We start from the raw sequence: 21,632 nt of genomic DNA on the forward strand, positions 1-21,632 counted from the left end.
CTACGATTTCCCCTCCTTCTTCTTCTTCTTTTTGGCTTTAAGAGGGCTTTTCAGTTCATTCGCCTCTAGGATTTCCCCTCCGTTAGTCGTCGATAAGTTGCTCGTTATTGACATCTCTGTTCGGGAATGCTCACAAATGGACAGAACAAATGTATGGGAAAATGGAAACGCTTAAAGTTTTCATGAATTTTAACCATTTACAAACCAGGGGATTCCAATGTATAGCATATTAAACAAATCTTACGGGATTTTTGATTAGTTTAGTGTGTAAATCGTCAAAATCCGTTCGCGGCAAAAATAGTTATTAACGTTAACTTTATTTCATAAAAACGTGACCTGTTTTCTGATTTGGCACCCTTAATGAAAGACGTAGTTCTACGTCAAAAAATGTTTCAAGATGACACGAGATCTCAACGTTTCATGCAATTTTAAGACATTTGGCATTAAATTTTTTTTTTCGAAAATCGCGATTTCGTTTACTCCTCCTGTTTGCGACTATCATTACACCCCGGTGCATACCACCCTAGACAAATCAGCTGTGTTGTCTGGTGTGAACGACCAGCAAATACCAGACAAACAAAACCCGATAGACAAAACATGGCAAACAAAACGTAGCAAACAGAAACAACGGAAACAATCCAACCATGTGCGAAAGGGAGACGAAAACAACATCGGAGAACAGCGAACAACAATTTGAAATCTCACCACACCCGAAAATCAACGGAGAGTAAAACATCGCACATGGGAGAAACAACAATAATAACATCAGCGCGCTGTGAAATCGTACTCCAGCGGAGCGAGATCAGTCGAGGATTGACCACCACAGGATAATTTTAATTACTTACTTACTTTACGTCCACGCACCAATCATCAGTGTTGGAGATCGATGCACGGTCGGTGTTCTGGCCTCTCTTCATCCATGCAAGCTTCGCTCGCAACAAGAAACATCGGGCTGTTGTGCTAATAATAACACAACAATGATCAAATCAACTGTATCCGCTGTCCGGCCTAACCGAACAATAGAACAGAAGGAATACTTTTAAGCATAAATAAAATGGCTACTGTAATATATCATATGTATAGAAGCGATAAAAATTTAATACGATCATGATTAAATCCGGCTCTGTTATAGCTAATTTGCTAATGTGCCTAAATAAATAAATAAATGAATGAAATAAGAAAGGTCGAAGGACAACGGTCAACGTCATTTCAACAGGAAAACACGAAAGCCCATGCACAGGTACGCATACATGTGAACACACAGACGCAAATACATGCTTCAATACGTTCATGCTGCCCGACGGCGGACGGGAGTTAATCGTTGGCATCTAATAGCACAATCAAACTCGTTCCTCCGGTTGTGAGTACCGCCCGATGAGTCAGGCTTCTATGAGTCGAATTTCTTTTGAAGCACCGAAAAACACGAAATAACGTCATAACGCGAAAAAGGTCATAACCCAACCAAATTGTCAACGTTGTGACTATTTTAATTTGACACTACTGAAAATTCGGTGAGTTGCGACGTACCCAAGATCTAAGAGTGGTCGGGTCAGGAACCGGTTTTTTCGGATCATCTTCCTCTAGTCCGTTTGACGGATCGCTATAGTACCATGTTCGAAAAAGAACTAGAACTATCGAGAACCAGAGGAGCAGAGACGAATGAACTCCTTGAGTTTAAAGTCTCTTTAATTCAAAAGAAGAGGAAGAAGTAACTCCTAAGGAGGATTATTGTAATAGCTGTTGCATAAAGAAAGAAATGAAGAATGAAGAATAACGGAATATATTGCCGAGTCGAATGATTTTGGACCAGTTTCCTCGGTTATCTTTCTAAATTTCCCACAACTCTCTGCCATTGCGATTACCCAAGTCAAGCTATAACCCTTTATAAGATCGTGTCAACTTTTTGCCACCCAGAAAAACTTTTTTTTCGCTGCACTTGGAATATTCTTCAATATTTTGCTTATCCAAATACCTCTAAAGGTATCTGGGAACACTCCAATTTTTTAGGGCTGCTTAAAATATACGATATTAATTTGGGAGTCGTTTTTATGTTACAAAACCACGATAGTAGAGCGCCGGTTGTTTAAATTCGTAGAAAATATAACAAGTTGATAGGTTTTTCATTGGAAATGTTCTATTTAGAATCTACTGTGTAAGATCATGCAGTTTTTTTTCAATTAAATAAATGCATTATTTGATGGAAAATTTACATTTTCAATTTTTTCTTTGTAAGTCTATATAAAAAACATTTTTTCTCGCTGCACTAGAAATGTTGTTTTTATTTTTGCATAACCAAAGACGCAATAAAGTGAGCTAACAAAGCAGCGGCAGTGTTTTTGGGGTTAACGGGTAGTGGCATCGAGGTTTTCGAAAAAAAAATTTTGATGCCAAATGTCTCAGAATTGCATGAAACGTCGAGATTTGGTGTCATCGCGAAAAACTCTTTTTTGCTGAAAATCGACACTCTGGGACATTTTTTTCAGAATAAGAGACGAAACGTATGGTTTTGGGTACCAATAAAAATAGTTATCTCAATTTTTCATTCGGAACTTGTTGCGAAATGTTGATTCGCACGATAATATACCCTATGCAAAATATTAGCTTATTTGGACATCATTTATTAGTGTCGCAGACGTTAAAATTTCAGTTTTTTGAGAAACGAAAGATCACAAAAAAATTTTTTATGCCAAATATCTTAAAATTGCATTACTCTTAGAGATTTACTGTTATCCCAAAAAAAAATGTCAAAAAATTTTTTTTTAACTTAGTCATTTTTTCGTTTTGACAAAACATTTTTTTTTTGAGATAACTGTAAATCTTGACGTGTCATGCAATTTTAAGACATTTGGCATAAAAAAAAAAGAATTTTGAAAACTCCGATTTCCGGTGATTTCCGGTTTTCAAAAAACTCTAATTTTAACGTCTGCAACACTAATAAATGAAGTTCGAAATAGCTAATATTTTGCATAGGGTATATTATCATGCAAATCAACATTTCGCAACAATTTCCGAATGAAAAATCGAGATAAATATTTTTATTGGCACTTAAAACCATAAGTCCCAGAGTATCGATTATTGACAAAAAAAAAATTCGAGCTGGCACTAGATCTTGACGTTTCATGAAATTTTGGCATAAAAAAATTTGCGAAAACCCCGATTTGGGTGATTTTTCAATTTCCAAAAAATTCAAACTTTGACCGCTTTTCGCCACTCTTCCCTAAGTCCGATTGAGCTGATATTTGGCATAGCGTGTTTTTTCGAGGTGGTGAACATTTTGTATAGGGTAACAATTTTTTGGAATTTCAGGGTCGATTTTTTCATATAAAGGGTGTGTCACATCAATTTGCATCACGGAAAAAACGCTGTAGAAATTTAATTTTTAGGAATTATATCTTCAGCTTTCGCTTATAATCAGATATGAGTGTATAGATCACGTTGGCCATGCTTCACTGTCAATTTTTCGTTAATTTGGAAAAATGTCGTCAAACGAAAAAGAGCGTCGTGAATTAATCCTGTGCACTCATTTCGAGAATCCGGAGTTGTCACATCGGGACATCGGTAAGATGCTGGGAATCGTCCAATCCACGGTCAGCAGAGTACTAAAACGATACTTCGAGAACCTAACCATCGACCGGAAGGTGAAGAACGGCAAAAATGGATGCTCCGTCAGTGAAAAAGATCACAAGCGCGTAGTCAAGCAGTTTGGACGTGATCCGAGAAGTTCGGTCCGGGATGTCGCCAATAAGCTGAATTTGTCAAGTTCATTCGTCCAGCGGACCAAGCAGCGGGAGGGCCTGCGTACATACAAGGTTCAGAAGGCTCCTAACCGCGACGAAAGGTAAAACATGGTGGGGAAGACGCGAGCCCGGAAGCTGTACACCGAAATGCTGACGAAGCCGCATTGCCTGGTAATGGACGACGAAACCTACGTCAAAGCGGACTTTCGTCAGCTGCCGGGCCTGTTGTTCTTCTCCGCAGAGGACAAATTCAGCGTTCCGAAGGAGATTCGCAAGCAGAAACTATCCAAGTTTGCCAAAAAGTACATGGTGTGGCAAGCGATCTGCTCTTGCGGAAAGCGGAGCGCCCCCTTCGTGATGACCGGCACGGTAAACGGGCAGGTTTACCTTAAGGAGTGCCTACAGAAACGCTTACTACCACTATTGAAGCAGCACGAGGGCCCGACCATCTTCTGGCCGGATCTCGCTTCGTGCCACTATTCAAAGGACGTGTTGGAGTGGTACGAAGCCAACGGGGTCACCTTCGTGCCAAAGGAAATGAACCCGCCCAACGCGCCGGAGCTTCGCCCAATAGAGAAATATTGGGCGATTAAGAAGCAGGCCCTCCGGGAGAACCCAAAAGTTGTCAAATCGGAGGCGGACTTCAAGAGAAAATGGATTTCTGTTAAAAAAAAACTACAACCTGACGTTGTACAGAACCTTATGGACGGGGTAAAGAGGAAGGTGCGAGCATACGGGCTTGGGCTCGAAGTATGAATAAAAAGAAAATGCCAAAAGTTGTTTAATAGTTTTTATTTTACTGTCTAAAATTTCCAAAAGGATCGGTCTACTGGGCGAATTTCTACAGCGTTTTTTCCGTGATGCAATTTGATGTGACACACCCTTTACATTCATTAGCACCCTAATGGACATGCGGTTGATTTGAAAGGTCACATTTTGAGTTACGAATTAATGTTAACGAGCTCATCCCCTATATGTTATTCTATGAAATTTGGGCCACCCTATAAACTATAAGATGACCTGTTGGAGGTGGAAAAGTTGAACAAAAGGAGAACTTATAATTGATGCTGGATGCGGAAGTAATTTTGGCGGCCTCGATATTAAGCAAATTATGTGGTTTAATTTTCAAAATTAATTTTATTGAATGTTATATGTCCAAATATATGTTAACATCGAAGTGATGTTATATTTTAGAGTGGAACATTTGAATGATTGAAATAATAATTTTTCACTCCACCAGAAAGGAAGTGGTATTGAAAAATACCAGTTTTCCAAAATTTAACGAACATTCTTAATGATTACCATATGTCCGTTTTATCTACATCACAAAAATATTGAACTATTCGGTCTGTTTCTATTCCAGTAAAAAATATTGAAATACGCTTTTTTGTAAAACATTTGACGGATAAAAAACAATGTAGATATTGCACTTCAAAAAACCGCATTTAACTGTTGAAAAACATAAGTTTCCATAGATACAAGCGAAGTCCTTTCAGCTTCTCCGTTTTGCCCCCGATACCCCTACATTTTTCGAAGGCATCAACACTTTGTTTGATGAATGGAATGCTTTAACACGTTCGTCGCCTCATCACCCAGATATGGGTGACATGGGTGAGGAAACTCGGTCGAGTTGAAAAGGATTTTCCAACCGAATTTGATAGAATTGGTACCTGAATATAAATTTAGGAAAAATCATGAAATCAAAACTAGAAAAATCTAATGTTTCTTCTATTCTTTGTATTGATTCACATTACGGATGCTTTGTATTACTGTTTCATGCGAAACCCATAGATTATGACACTGGCATGTTTTATATTTGTTAGTTTGTCTTCAAATTGAAAAAAAAAATTGCCAGGAAATGTATAAAATATATACAAAGCCAGACTTCCATTGATTTATTTATTTGCAAGAAACTTAACCGGATCACGTTGGGCGACGAACATGTTAAAAGGCTAGAACATTTTTGGATAATGAATAAGTAAATTGGTTAAAAGATATGCAGAAGTTTTGAGCTGTAGATAGAGTATACTTTGCATCGATAATTATTTCACTTCACTTTTTTTTACAAAAAGAACGAGGTTGTATTTACACTTGCAATCATAATATGAGAAAGACAAACAGAAACGGATGCTAGTAGCTTCAAAACACTCAACAAATGACATTTTCGATGAATTCAAAGTGCCTCTACTGGTATTCGAAAATAACCTACAGATGAGAGCGAACAAGTTGGAGCCATCACATTTGATGCTATTTTTAGTTTTTGTAACACTGATAGGTTCGTTGACATAGCGGAACCTTATATGTTTCGGCTACATATTTTTGTTCATCGGAACCTGTTATTTTGCCCGCCATAGGTTTGAACGAACGTGAAATGGTATTTATGGGAGAATAAATGAAATTGGTACTTGATGGTTCAGTCATGCAAATCACTATATTCGTTTTCTGAACAGTATGAATATTCTCAAGAACAGTCTTTACGTTGAACCCGTAGGTTAGCAGAACAACATATTCTACAAGTAACAGATCATTATTTATTATCGCTAACCTACATTTGCACAGCAAAAACAGACACACAAATACAACGCAATCGGGCTGATAGCAAACTCTAGCCGGCACTCGAAAAACTGTTCGCCGAAGCGCCCGCTTTCACATTGCCACTGCTCTGGAAGCTGGAGGAAGAACTGAACGATTTGTTGATTACGGTTCCATCGGCCAGCACGATCGTTTCCGCACCCGTGTTGCTATTTGCTCCGGAAGCGGACCCATCGTTTCCTATCTGAAGCGATTGACTCGATCCGGTTGACTTCGAACCCTTTCGGTCGGCCTCATCAACGGTTTCACTGTTCGTCTGAGCCTGGCTGGATTGGCTTCCGTGCTTATCGACGACTGATGTTCCGGCTCCACCACTCGTCTGCTGCAGGACGTTGCCATTCTCCCGCTGCTCGTTGGTGTTGGTGTTTGCGTTCGAAAGAATTTGATGGTCCTTTCCGAAGTTGGCCGACTGACTTTGGCCACTGTTTTGACTCTGGAAACTGTTACCGGATTGCATCGTTTGTTGTTGGGTATTCGCCGCACTCAGCTGACCGCTCGATCCATCGTCTGCCAGGTTTGACGACTGACTTCCGCCCGACGTTTGCTGCTGAATTCCATGCTGGTTGATTATGGTTTGCGAGCCGGTATTGGCAACACTGCTTTGGCTGGAGCCGCGCTTTGGTGGCTTCATACGATCCGTGAAAGATTTGTATTCCTCCTGTTCGTATGTTTTGAATGAGATGTCCTGTCTCCGCACGCGAACCGCACGGCCATCGAGTTGTCCGATGACGATAGACACTAGAACAAACACACCGACAAAAATCCTGCACTTCATAGTGATTGTATACACAAGCGCCCCACAATTCGATCCTCACTGACCCAAACGAGATGTCGAACTAAAACATCGAACATAGACGGCGCCAAAGTTAAACCAGACTCCCGTTGGCCATATCAGTTTTAAATTTCCAGTTCCCCGTGTGCGGGATCTTGAACTTCACGTCTGTTCGAAGTTGTCGCTGTTGGCCTGTGTTGGTTTGAGAATCGGCGGTTTGTTGAATAAATATAGTTGGACAGGGTGGAGGCAAGTCAAATTGACGAGCGGTATCAATGAATTTCTGCAATAACGGATGGGAATTTCACCGATCACGCTATTCCAAATAAATTGTTGCTGATTTCATTGCATTTATTGGAGGGTAAACCATCAATCGAATGCCTAGAAGACTAGCCAAACGATTCCGTAATCTTGTGGCTGTGTGAGTCAGACAAAACACAAGGTGTTCCAGTTCCGGTTATGGTAATATGATTGGATATTATGGAAGAGGAAAAAATGAATGATGCTCACACCATCGGACGTAAGTTAGCGCTGAAAATAAACCACCATATCACTTTCTACAGTGAATCAATGATCAGCAGACTAAAAAATAAACATGAAGCTATTTTTTTCTAGAAATGACTGGTTTCATCTCAGCAGGGGATTTTTCAGTTGTTTGTTTCTGTTTGTCTTCCATTAACTCTATTTTATTATTCGTCAATACAAAGTCATATTTCACGAGATGCACACAGCCCAGTAGCAACAAAACTTGAGTTCATCTTGTGAATATACGCAGTAGAATCAAGAACGAAGCAACTAAAACAATACTCAAAGTTGCGTTTGTGATCAAGTTTTTTTTAACAATTTAAGGATAAACCACCTGAACATGGGTTTTCGAAGATTTCGTCATTTGCGAATTAGTCGAAATCCTACATTTTTTAAACCTTCTACAAAAATGTCTTTACGTCCTTATCAGTTTATTTGCAGCAGCCATGACGAAAACAGTCAAGTAACTACGCTGGTTTTTTTTTCGTACAGGCATCTCCATCCTGGAACGAAGAAGTTGGATATCGTGAGGCTCTTCGTGTGTGGCACTTTTTGCAGTGCCACTTTTTCTTTGATCGTGATTTTAGTATTTCGTATAAACAATATCTAAATCATTTCATTGTCGTTTGTTTTTCACACAGAGCGCAATTATTTACGTTGTTAAAAACAGATATAGCTACGTCTACCTCATCGAACTTGAGGGGATATTCTAGTATAGAGTTTTTGAAAAAATCGATATTTTTCACTAAATTTTTCTGGAGTTTTCATTCAGGAATGTACCTTAGAAGGACTTTCCGAAAATCCAATTTTTATCGATACATCTGTGTGTTACCGTGTGAGTTATCTGTGGGCCGCTTGTTTGGAGCTGGTTGGATGGCGATGCACGAAAGATGGCTATAGGTGCGATACCACTGGGGCAACACATTTGATACTTGAAAATATTGCCATTTTTGCGTTTTCGTGGGTTGTCAAAGATATAGTGAAGTGGTTAAGGTATGTGAATAACTGTGGATGTTGGTGGAACAAATATTCAATCACATGTGGCCGAGTGTGTGTGTGTCAAATGCGAAAAAGATCGCCGGAAGCGCTATGTAGACTCAGTGCAATGCCTGCATTGTCATTTTCAGGCTCACCAAAACTTTCTAATGAAGAGTGATTTATGAAATTTCTTTGCATTTATAAATAATATCCGTGTTGATAAGCAATCTTATCGCTAGTCACAACTTTTTCCCATCTTTTTGGCAATTCACGGATCTTTTTGCGGAAGTAATCGGCCGGTTTGTCGTCTAACCACGAATCGATCCAAATTTTTAACTTCATCAAAATTGGAGAAGTGCTGGTCAACCAGGCCAGGTTGCCAGGTTGACCAGGTTGCATCGATCGAAAAGGTTGTAATCGGGCGGATCATCGCAAAAATGAACCTTCCATTTTTGCGTATCCAAAGTATGTTTCTCGACATTCGGCCGAGCATTGTGTAGGGCAGGGTGTCTGTAGGGTTGTCCCAAATTAATAAAAAAATGTAAAACAAAATTTTTAAGTTAAATGGTTTAATGTACTAAAAGCTAGACAATAATTAGGCAAGTATCAGTTGATAGTTATCACATCCCTTCCTTCACGTTTGAAAAAAACAATTCAGTAGTGCTGCAATTACTCGATAAGTTACCAATTGTGTAAAAATAATTTTGAATAATTGAATGTTAGGTCCGGATAAAGAGATGACAAGATCATCGCAAAATACCAATGCTCCGTGACACTCAGCTATACTCCATCTACAGTATGAAAAAAAAAAGTCACAGGAGGGTTGTGTCCAAGACACGACCGCATAGTTGACGTAGGATTCTGTTACGCTATCTGCTGCATGCTTATTTTGGATATGTTTGAAGAATTACATTGTTAAACTCTTCGATAATGATTTGGGTCCGTTTTGTCTGGTTGTTAGGTATGGTTTGTTCACTCCGCCAGTGTCCATAATCGAGTGATGATGATAGAAGGATGGTGATTGGTCATTAGATGGCGCGTATCACGTACCAAAGCCGCCCTCTGTGGTCCTGGACGAGAAGCTCATCAATGTAATATTAGATAATTATCATTATCGAACATAAGTTTTCTCATCAGACATATACAATTATACATATACAATTTTACAATTACAGTTGTGCTAAAAGTTCTACAATACATGATCGATCGTTGATATGAAATTTCACGAAGCACCCAACATAAAAGTTCCAAATTTAAATTTTATTTATATTCTATCAAGCATAAATTCTATTCAGTTCATTGAAACATCATTCTTCAATCAAGCCATCGGAAGATCATTGCTGGAACGAAAAAACACTTGCTCATCGCTCCCAACTTATTCGCCAGCACGTATGCAATCAGCAATACCCACGCTAGTTACAATGAGCACTATCCATTTGTGAACGTCGTCTGTTAAACTATCGTCCACGAGGGTATTTACATGCTGATTTCCCCCAGACACCTTGGATTTGAAATCTCTGTTAGGGAATACATGAAAAATGCTTCCCCTACTTTCATGTATCTGCAATGCCGATTTCCCCCAGGCAGCTTGGTTTTGATGTCTCTGTTAGAGACCCGCCACATGTGTCGTCAATTTCTACCAATCAGAAGTGGGTATTTCCGTTAGGATAGGGGTTGAGATTTTTCAATTAATCGATAGTTAGTTTCATGACATATATTATTTTATTCAATGTAAAAAATTGTTATGGAGTGCCGAAATCTATTGACGCAAAAATTTCATCAATCCATCATGAAATGACTGAGCAATGAGCGTTTGAAATTGGACAATTTTCACGATGTGCTCGATTTTCGATTTTCAATTTGTACCCCAATATGTTCCCGAAAGACGTAAAAGAAAATAATATATGTCATGAAACTAACTATCGAACAATTGAAAAATCTCAGCCCTTATCCTAACGGAAATACCCACTTCTGATTGGTCGAAATTGACGACACATGCGGCGGGTCCCTAACAGAGACATCAAAACCAAGTTGCCTGGGGGAAATCGACATTGAAAATACATGAAAGTAGGGGGTAGTGATATCCGATTTATGAAATTAATCGTTCATCAGCTAATCGAATACTTTTCAGAAGTTTGATATTCGATACGATTAATCGCTCCAAATAATCGATTAATCGATTAATCGTCACACTGAGAGGAATAATTAGTTAGACTAATATTTCTCATTTGCAAGAAAGCCATCTAGAATCAAAAAAGTGTTCATTCCGCCTGATAATCAATTATTATCTTTTGCGCTTAACTCATAAACGAAGCTCAATTCGCGTTGACGGCATTGAGCTTCTTCGACGAGTTCAGGGGAGCGTCAAAGATAATAATTGAAGTTCAGGATGGAACTGCAGCGGCCGTACGTTTTTTTCTCTGGATCGATTAATCGACGAAAATTATTCGTTCGCTTCGATTATTGGTTGCGCAGTATTCGTTCGATTAATAATCGATTTCTGTAGGAAGTATTCGATTAATCGATTAATCGAACGATTATCGAGAATCACTAGTTGGGGAAACTTTTGTTCCTACCACAATGTGTTCCCTAACAGAGAAATTAAAACCAATTCATTATCAAAGGGTTTAACGATGTAATTCTTCAAACATATCTGAAATCCTACGTCAACTATGCGGTCGTATCTTGGACACAACCCTCCTGTGACTTTTAATTGAGATAGACGCGTAGAAATATTTCCTATCAATTGATGCAAACATCTTTCCGATCTGTTAATAAATGTTCGAGTTATAAGCATTTCGAATGCGGGTAGGGTTAGCAGAAATCTGCAAATGTATGGGAAAAAGGAAGTTCTTCCAGTTTTCATGAATTCAAACCACTTGGAGATTAGCGAATTGTAATGTATAGCATATCAAACAAATCTTAGAGAATGTCCGAATCGATTGGTATGCAAATCATGAGAATTCGTTCACAGTGAAAATAGTTATTAACGTTAACTTTATTTCACAAAAACGTGACCTGTTTTCCGATTCAGCACCCTTCCTGAAAGACGTAGTTCTACTTCAAAACAAATGCTCTTGCATTTGAGACAAGATGTTAAGGAGGCGATCTGGCGTAGTGGTTACATCCGTACCTCTTATGCTCAAGTTCACGAGTTCAAATCCCACTCCCGACATTCTTCCAAAAATGAAAGTAAAAGTGGCGAACCACCTAAAAGTGTTGAAAGTGTGCAAAAGTGGCATTGACTCAACATGTTTAGCAGTTGTTTCCGGGGTGATTTTGTCCCATTCAGTTGAGATTGCCTGCCGCAATTGCTAGATGCTTGTTGATTTTGGCTCCTGGAGCCGGGAGACTATTCTGGCTTCCTCCTTGATCATGATTCCATCAACGAACACAAGTTCCCCAACGCCGGATGTAGCAATAGATTCCCACATCATGACTCTACCTACAGGAAAAAATCAAATTCGTGCTCAGTTGGTTAAAAAATCAATTTTGCTAAAGTAACTTACCCCCGCCATGCTTGATTGTAGGCCGCAAAGACTCCTTTTTAAACTTTCACCGGTTCGCCGCCATCAGACCCAAATAGCATTACTTTCGTCTCGTTTGACCAAATCACCTTATTCCGGTTATCACTGGTTCATGAAATGTGGTCCTGGGCCCATCTTTTTTGATATTTTTGCGAACAACCATGGTTTCTTAAGTGCTACTCTGCCCTTGAGACCTTTCTTATGAAGACGTTTTTGGACGGATTGCGATGTCAGTTGAATGGAAAACTAGCTTTCAATCTGTTTCACAATTTTCGGAGCTGATAGTAGCCGGTCCAGCTCCGTCTCCTTGACGATAGCTCTGTCAATTGTCTGCCAGTTGTCTCTGAAGCTCGCTCCGAATGCTTAGCTGGTGAGATAGAACTACACGCGCTTCCAGTATACAAAATTTAAATCGATAGAAATATATATGCACCCGTGGTCGAGTTGTTAGCGTCTCACATTATCATGCCGGGTGTTCGGGTTCGATTCCCGTTCTGACCGGGGTTTTTTTCGTCAAAGAAATTTCCTTCGACTTGCACTGTGGTCACGCGTATTCTAGAGCTTGCCCCTCGGAATACATTCAAGGCGTGTTATTTGGTTTAAGAAATCTCAACTATGTATTAATAAATGACGCTACATAATGCATACGTTGAGACGGTAAAAGTTTCATAAGGAACGTTAACGTCGTTCAATCAATATATATATATAGATAGTATACAAAATCCAATCCAATGAACTGAGCTGTAGAAATTTTTAATCAAACTTTGTGCAAATTAAAAAAAAAACGGGCGGAAGAAGGTGATGTTCAATACATACCAGAAATATGAAATGAAAATATGAAAAAAAATATGTAAATACTCACCTACACGATGCATACGATGCTCATGAGACACCTGGAAAATTAGAGCACATGATTTCATACTAGCCATTTTTACACACCGTGCGCACCTACACTGAGGGAAATCTTTAGTAAATATGACCAATTTTTTCGACCCTACTAATCATTGGCACATTTTACGAAAAACAATTGGTAGGCAAATATGTCAAGCAAACATTACGATTTCTTATACCGATATTGGATCAATATTGGCCGAACAAAAGCGATTCGTCTCTTTAGTAATGGCAGATTTATTGGTCCACCAATGGTACAATATCAGGGTTGAGACAATATTTTTAATTAACTATATTCATTTAAAAAGCTGTGTAACTATGTACAAAAGCAGTAATTGTACAATAACAGTTACATAATAATAAACATTACATTGTAATATATAATAAAGTCTGCTTCATTTAATATTGGAACACAAACAATTGCGTGTAGTTCAGTCATTTATTAACGAATTCATAATTTGTTTTTCATACAAATGTAACATTTTATTTACTCTTTCATAAAAAAAAATTAAAAAAATTATTCATTGCTGTTTCGAAAAATTCTCGTACTTTTCCCGTAATACGGCACATTAGGCGGCGCACACCCTTTTCGTCCACCGTTTTGGCGATTTGATTCCACCAGTTCTTCATTTGAGTCATGTTCCTAACAAGTTTTCCCTTTGCCTTAAGCCTCCGCTTCGTGATTGCCCAGTATTTCTCTATCGGCCGGAACTGGGGGCAGTTTGGAGGGTTGAGGTCCTTCGGTATTACGCTGACCCCGTTCGTTGCGTACCATTCCATAACCGTTTTGCTGTAATGGCAGCTTGCGAGGTCCGGCCAAAACATTACTGGACGGTCATGGCCACGAATAAACGGCAGAATCCGTTTCTGTAGGCACTCTTTTTTGTAGACTTCTGATGTCATTGTCTTGTCAGTGAGAAAGACTTTGGTTTTCTGTCCACAACTGCATATTCCCTGCCAAATCATGTACTTGCGGGCAAATTTATCCGCAAACACGAACTTAAATTTTGCAGGTACATCCCCCCGAGCCGTCGCCAAATAAAATTGTTGACCTGGGATTTGCCCAAAGTCCGCCTTCACGTAGGTTTCATCGTCCATCAGAATACATCCGTCGAACTTGGTCAGCACTTGGTCGTACAGCTTTCGAGCACGGATTCTGGCCACATTGTTCTGCTTCAGCGTCCGATTTGGCTGTTTGCTGGCTCGGAATGACCTTATTCCTTCCCGGAGACGAATTCGTCGCACCGTACTGTGAGCGGCCTGGAACTTATTGGCCAAATCGCGGTCTGAAAGATTGGGATTCCTCTTGACGGCCTTGATGACTTTCCCACGCAGTTTCCGGTCGACAGTTCCACTCCGACGCTTCGAATGCGGCTTCCAAGCCGTCGTCAATGTTTCCTTGTACTGCTTGATAACACGCCATACGGTATTTCTGGGCATTTTAAGCTGTTTAGCTAGCTTAGATGCCGACAACAATGGATTTTCAAGAAAACTGTGCACAATTTTATCTCTCCGTTCGGCTTCCATGGCGGTTGTTTACAAAATGCTATCGTTTGGTGTTATGACATAAATACATGGTGAAAGGTAATGAATTTCCCGACACGTGGGTGAAAAAAGTTTCCATATCCGTCCACTAGGAGCGCCACAATGAGCAAAAGAATTTGTTCCAATATTAAATGAAGCAGACTTTAAAAACAATAGTTCCATTCTTGGCTACATCGCTGTTTTTCTTTCTCTGGGGACAGTGACAGCTGATTAGCAGGCAGTCGATGGTACCAGAAAACAGCACTCTTCCTCCATATTTGCATTTGTCCTGATGAAAACATGAAACATAAATATGTTAATGACTTTATTTTATTTTTTTAATGCCAGCTGAAAAAGAAAAAAAAAAGCTTCTCTCGACCGAGGAGACGGACTCAAATTTATATTTAATAAAAGCAAAATATTATTCTTCTGTGCATTTTGAACTGTCCTTGAAGCAAGATATCCATGGATATTCAGATTCTCAACGATCGAGGATCGCTCCAACGATCTTCGGTGCAAAGTATGGGGGTATCAATTGTGATAATATGTACTTTACTGATGGGTCCACAGGATTTGGAGTGTTCAACGAATTTTTTAGCACCTCACACAGTCTTCAGTATCCTTGCTCAGTGTATATTGCTGAATTGGCAGCGATTCACTGAGCGCTGGACAGCGTCGCCTCAAGACCTGTTAAACACTATTACATTGTAACGGATAGTCTTAGCTCTGTCGAAGCTATCCGATCAGTGAGGCCGGAAAAGCACTCGCCGTACTTCCTTGAGAGAATACGAGAAATGTTGAGTGCTTTATCCAGACGCTGTTATGATATTACCCTTGTCTGGGTCCCTTCACATTGCTCAATTCCGGATAATGAGAGGGCTGACTCATTAGCAAAGGTGGATGCGATTGAAGGCGACATTTATCAGCGTCAAATCGCCTTCAATGAATTTTATTCTTTAGTGCGTAAAAATACCATCGCTAACTGGCGACGCAAGTGGAACGTTAGCCTCAAACTGTGGTTCAAAAGTCTGGAATTGAGTCGGGACTTTATTCGCACCTTCTCCCGACTCATGTCCAATCACTGTTCGTTAGATGCATTACTTTTCCGTTTCAATCTTTTTTTTTTTTTTTTTTTTTTTTCTTTATTATAGTGACTTTCAATACATTTTGGCTGGTTCGTCACTTTTACTTCCATTTTTGGAAGAATGTCGGGAGTGAGAATTGAACTCGTGATCTCTGCGTGGAAGGTATGGATGTTACCACTACGTCAGATCGCCTCCACGCGTTTCAATCTTGTCAGCAGCAATCTCTGCGTTTGTGGCCAAGGTTAACACGACATCGAGCACGTTGTTTGCTCGTGCGAGGTGTATCTGGTCGCCAGATCGAATTTAGAAAACCCCCTTCGGGCCTGAGGAAGATTGAGCTTTTACCGGTGAGAGATGTGTTGGCTCGGTTAGACCTTGATTACATGTCCCATATATATGTTTTCCTTAAAGCTATCGATCTTCGTGTGTGATTGTCCCTATACCCACCTTTCCTTCCTTCGCGGTTAATTCATTCCCTTGCTATAAACAGTAGAATATGTTGAAACGTAAAAACACTATAGATATACGATTTAGATTTAAGAAGTGCTCATCAACTTCCTTCTCCTAAAAATATGTCACCCTTCTAAACTCGAGTTCACCGCGAGTAATCGGTTTTCCACCTTAATAACCATAGATGTAAGAAAATTGTTTAAGTTTTTTTTAAAATTATTTTTAAGAATTCGGTTCCTTTTAACTTAAGTAACTGAACCTGTAAAAATAAACGAATTAATAAAAAAACAACAAAATACTTACCTCCAAATTCCAAATTGCACAAATGCAATTATACTGGACAACATAATCTCCATCCCAGCTGTACTCCTGAGAGCTGAAAAGAGTGAAGAATTTTGTCTTTCGGTACTCCCTCGTGTGGTGTTTTCGCTAGAGTACTTCTGTAGAAATGAAGAAGTGGCGGATTTTAGCTAAAGGGGCTTGTTTATAATTGTATCATGAAGCTGTTTACCTGCAAAATTCGATCACGAGGAAGTGCTGTTGGTGGAATCCTTACGAACAAGTGGAGCACGGACTTTATTTTTGTTGATTAATTTTAGTTTTTCCACTCGTTGATTTTCGTTACTGTTACGCTGCTCCAACGTGCCATATATTATGTGAATAAATTGTTATCTACGCTTAGGAGCTGGAAAAAAGATATTTAAATATAGTGAATCAGAGCAAAACCAAAACGTTTACCTTCAAATCGCTTCGCTTTCGGTAGAGAAATGGCGACACACACATTTGCTAGGCATGAAAACACACAAGATTACAAATGCTATGTAATAAAATATACGAATCTTTGGTAGGGATGTACTTTGCATCTGACATCAGTTTTACAGAAGTTTGGTAATATGTACAAAAAATGTATACATTTTACCAATGTTTCAACTACTAAAGATTTGGTAGCTGCATTTACTAAAGTTTTTCTCCAGTGTATAAACAGTTCACACCTTGTTGATAATACACAGACACAACAAAGCACATGGTAAGTAGAAACACAAGAGAAACAAAACAGTACACAAAAAGAAACGTACAAAATTGAAGTCATAAAAGCGAACGGAAGAAATTTTAGAAGTTTTTAATCGCGAAAGAAAGTTTTCGGAAACCCTGTAAGCTTTGTAAACTTTGGTTTTAAAAGTTTACTGGAAAGTGATTGGAGAAGGTGCCGCAATCGAATTATTAGTACTGATGCAATCGGTGCTTGAACAGGTGGCGTAATCGCAAATAGTTAACTTTTATCGTTTCGTCGTTTGACTGATGAAAACCAAGGCGGTAATAATTTATATTATTCATGATTAAATTCATGTATTTTCCACAATATTTGAAAAATCATTTGTTGTTCTTACATCGATTTATCTTTAATCTGCATAGCAGCGGAAATTCATCCTGGCCTGGAAAATCTGGACTGTAACTGGGCTCAAACATCTAATTGGCGTATCATCTCTTTCTAAACGCTCATCCTAACAAAGAGGGAAAACACATGGTAATCAAGTCCGGCCAATCCCAATCGGGCTGACAGAACCAGTCTCGTGGGGACCTTGATCGTTAGAGGGTTCATCTTGTTCGCACACCGCGTGACCGAGAAAACCACCTCCAGTTGCGTGTTTTCCAAACAACCGGCCAGGTCGTCTGCGATGACTCAGTCCATCGGTGGCGCGCCGTTTGAGTCCAATGACTGCAATGAAAGGACGCATATCGAGTGGCATAACATAAGACGAATCCGAGAAAAGTCACGCACCGGGCTGAACCTCGTCAGGTGGTTGATTCAAAACAATATTCCGCTACGCATGCACAAAAATTCAAACCTGTTTTTTTTTCTCTCTCTCTCTCTCTCTCTCTCTCTCTTCGATTGAGATGATACGGCGATCGGATGAGAGCTAGCGGATCGACGTAAATAACAGCGGCGGATTGGAAATATTTGCAGATCACAATTTTTCCCTCTGTTTTTGTTTTACGTAGTTTTTGCTTCTTTTTTTTCTGTCTTCGGACAGCGAAAACCTGTTGACGAGAGGCGAAACCCGCGGGCGCATGAGTGTGTGATTTCTTGAAGTCCGCCGTAAGACGTGTCTTGATCGAACGGGGAAATCTTCGCCGTCAGTTGTGGTCACAGTATTCTTGAAGAGACTACAAAACGTCGTTGTGTTGGAGCTAGTCAGTATGTTTGCTTAAAAGGCGATATATCGTGGCTTCAATTGGGCCAGGTTCGATATCAATCGCGCAGTTAGTTTCTCCAAGATGTGGCAGAAGTCGCATGGTCGAACGCAATTTAGTGCTGTGCTGATTATAGTTATCTTCGGCTTCAGTGAGTATTGCATAGTGTTATTGGACTTTACAAGGCCAACGTGAAGTAGAAGGTCAAGTGCGTTTAGTTTTGAATTGGCATGTGTGATTTGTATGCATATCATGTGGATACGAAGTTTAACTATGAAGTGATGTCATGCTACGATCGTGTGGACTGAGTTGTTGATAGAAAATATTCTTTTTTTTTCAGTTGTCGTTAACGGTGAAAGAGGGAACTCCGAAACTCATGTGTACGGTATAAAAACCATCGAAGGTTGTGACCAGCATCATCACAACCATAGGTTTCATCATGTAACACCAAGACAAGTGAACTACGCGGGTCAAGTCTACGGACAGTATGGCCTCGGACAGCCTATGAACCTATTCTCACAAGTGGCAGCAAATACAGTCGCCGTATTGACCAATGTTAATAAGCAGATTTCTTCGGCTCTCAATCAATTAGCTCAACCGTATGGTGCCATTGGTCAGGCTGGATACGGTGTTGGTAGTTATGGATTAAATCAGTATCCGTATGCTCCATCCTATCCCCAAGTTTATCCTCAAACTCCTCAGGTCCATGGTCGACCTCCGCAACCACCCTATGGCTATCATCCAACTCCACAGCCTCCTCCACCACCACCGCCACCATATAGACCACCGCAATCACCACAGAAACCACCATTTGGTCCACCAGTACCACATCATCCACCTTCACAACCACATTATCCTCCACCACAACCTCAACATCCACCGCCGCCACCTCATGGCCGTCCTCCACCACAACCTCATCCTCCTCCTCCACCACCCCATGGTCATCCACCACCTTCGCCCATCAAACCTGTCGGACCACCCACAAGTCCTCCCAAACCATTTGTGCCAAGTCCAACGACGCCAAAAGTGATTCCTGCACCTCCCGTTCCCCCGGTTCCACCAGTACCAGCTCCACCGACCGTCATAACGCGTCCAATACAACCAACACCAGCGCCGCCACTCATTCAACCGATTGTCACAGACAAACCTGCGGTTAAAATACCAACAACAACCGAAATCGACATTGAAAATGTCTCCTATGACATCGATATTCGGGGAGAATTTGAAGACAAGAAAACCCGGAAGCGTCGACAGCTGTTACCCAATTTGTTCAACTCAATTGGCAGCGTCGTTCACGCGGGAGTGAATTTAGCCAGTAGGGTAACTAATCCCCAACCCGTTCAACAACAACCAAGTACACTGTTGGGTGGGTTACTGCTGCGACCCGGTGCAACACAAAGACCCACATATCCACAGCAACCGCCTCCGCCGTCAACTCATCCAGCACCATGGCCGGCACCTCCGCCATCACCACCACCAGCGCCACAACCCCCATACGCACCATCTACAGCGTATCCAATGGTGATCCCTGTGACCACTCCACCCCCGCAGCCTCAGCCTCAAACAGCCGCCCCTTCACCAGCTGAACAGTCAAACTCGGGTGCCACAATTCCTGAGCTAAATCTGCAGCAGCTAGGAAATAGCGATTTCACTTGGACGCGGGAAAGCATTCTGCAACATAATCGTGTTCGCCGTGACTCAGATGCTATCTATTTTCCTACCGACAACGATGAAGTCCGTCCCTATCAGATAAGGCCCGTTAGGCCTCACAAGAAACCAAACCAAGGTTCGCAATCGGGCGCCCAGAGTTCGTCACAAAATGTGTTCAACGGCTTCGAGCAAAGCAGTGGATCACAGTCACAGTCCCAAAGCATCCAGAATGCTATGGGTAGCTTCAACCAGAACTCCGCCGGTAGCACCTCCGGTAACGTAGCCGTCGATGGTTCTTCCGGCCAGCTGAGTGCAGCAAACACGATGCAGCAAAGTTTCGAAACGGCCGACTCTTCCGGCAGCAAAAACACCGCTCAAAGTCAGTCGGCTAATTTTGATAAAGACGGCAATCTAGCGCTGACATCATCCAACGCTAACACCAATTCCCTCCGGGAAAAGGACAAATTCAAGGAGCAGTCTAACGCAGGATCATCTTCGACGAACCAAAATCAATTCGGAACGTCATCGAGCAACGCCCAGACCGACTCGGAGACATTTTTCGAGAACGGAGTGCAAGGTAGTAAGAACAGTGCTTCCAGTCAGTCGCAGCAGGTTAACAAAGACGGGTCGTTTACCGGTTCCAACTCTAACGCGATGAGCAATACCTTCACCGGACCAAACGGGCTGCAGGGTTCGTCCGCGTCCAGTCAGTCGTCGAGTGTCTCCCAGGGCCTCGGTGGCAGCGGAACGTCTTCATCCGCTTCCTCTTCATCCAGCTCTGGAAATGGGGGGAGTTTTAGTATCAGTGGATCGTTCAGCGGATTTCCGGGAAATGTTTTCCCATTGCAGAATTTGTTCAGCCAGCTGAAGGGGTAGCTTTCCGGAGAGTGAGTCATCGTTAAGTGCGTTGTAGATTTAAGAGGATGAATAATAAAATAAAGTTTATAATATATTGTTTTTTTCCGTTGATCAGCTTGTATTGATCTGGAGTTAAGATTGAAATGGATTTGTACGTTTGTATTGGTCAACATAGTATACTATTCTTTATGCATACAGGTTTCATAGTTTTGACGTAGGATTACGTCTTTCGGGAACATATTGGGGTACAAATTGGAAATCGAAAATCCAGCACATCGTGAAAATTGTCCAATTTCAAACGCTTATTGCTCAGTCATTTCATGATGGAATGATGAAATTTTGGCGTCAATCGATTTCGGCACTCCATAACAATTTTTTATATTGAATAAAATAATATATGTCATGAAACTAACTATCGAACAATTGAAAATTCCCAACCCCTATACTAACGGAAAAACCCACTTCTGATTGGTCGAAATTGATGACACATGCGGCGGTTCCCTAACAGAGACATCAAAACCAAGCTGCCTGGAGGAAATCGGCATTGCAAATACATGAAAGTAGGGGAACTTTTGTTCCCACCGAAATGTGTTCCCTAATTGAGACATCAACACCAAGCTGCCTGCGGGAAATCGGCATTGCAAATATATGCAAGTCGAGGGCATTTCAATATTGCAAGTAAGGTGAGTGATACGATTAATTCTAGCAAATAAAATTTAATTTTGCAAGTTTAATGTTGGTTTTAGCACATGTGGAAGTGTAAAATTATATATGGTAGCAGTTGTGTTAAAAATGAATTGATATATGAAACGATTTATTTCAATTTTCATAAATAAAAACCAACTTTTAA

The 21,632-nt window shown here is 40.6% G+C and overlaps 2 protein-coding genes across 3 annotated transcripts in view; one reads left to right on the forward strand and one right to left on the reverse strand.

Annotated features, from left to right (window-relative positions):
- The window catches only part of LOC129768335 (uncharacterized), a 35,500-nt gene extending 14,395 nt beyond the window's left edge, over nt 1-21,105 (forward strand). Inside the window, exons 1-2 of one of the 2 annotated variants that reach the window (XM_055769912.1) lie at nt 17,957-18,425; nt 18,615-21,105. In XM_055769912.1, coding sequence (XP_055625887.1) covers nt 18,359-18,425; nt 18,615-20,800 — 2,253 coding nt within the window. In that variant the 5' untranslated portion in view covers nt 17,957-18,358 and the 3' untranslated portion in view covers nt 20,801-21,105. Of the gene's footprint in view, nt 1-17,956; nt 18,426-18,614 lie in introns of those variants that run through there. The other variant, XM_055769913.1, reaches the window with a different exon arrangement.
- On the reverse strand, nt 6,143-7,287 carry LOC129768336 (uncharacterized transmembrane protein DDB_G0289901-like). The gene has a single exon (XM_055769914.1). The coding sequence runs from the start codon at nt 7,102-7,104 to the stop codon at nt 6,343-6,345; it is 762 nt and encodes a 253-aa protein (XP_055625889.1). The 5' UTR covers nt 7,105-7,287; the 3' UTR covers nt 6,143-6,342.
- Nucleotides 21,106-21,632: the final 527 nt, after the last annotated feature.

Source organism: Toxorhynchites rutilus, chromosome 2 (assembly GCF_029784135.1).
Source record: "Toxorhynchites rutilus septentrionalis strain SRP chromosome 2, ASM2978413v1, whole genome shotgun sequence".
Taxonomy (NCBI): Eukaryota; Metazoa; Arthropoda; class Insecta; order Diptera; family Culicidae; genus Toxorhynchites; species Toxorhynchites rutilus.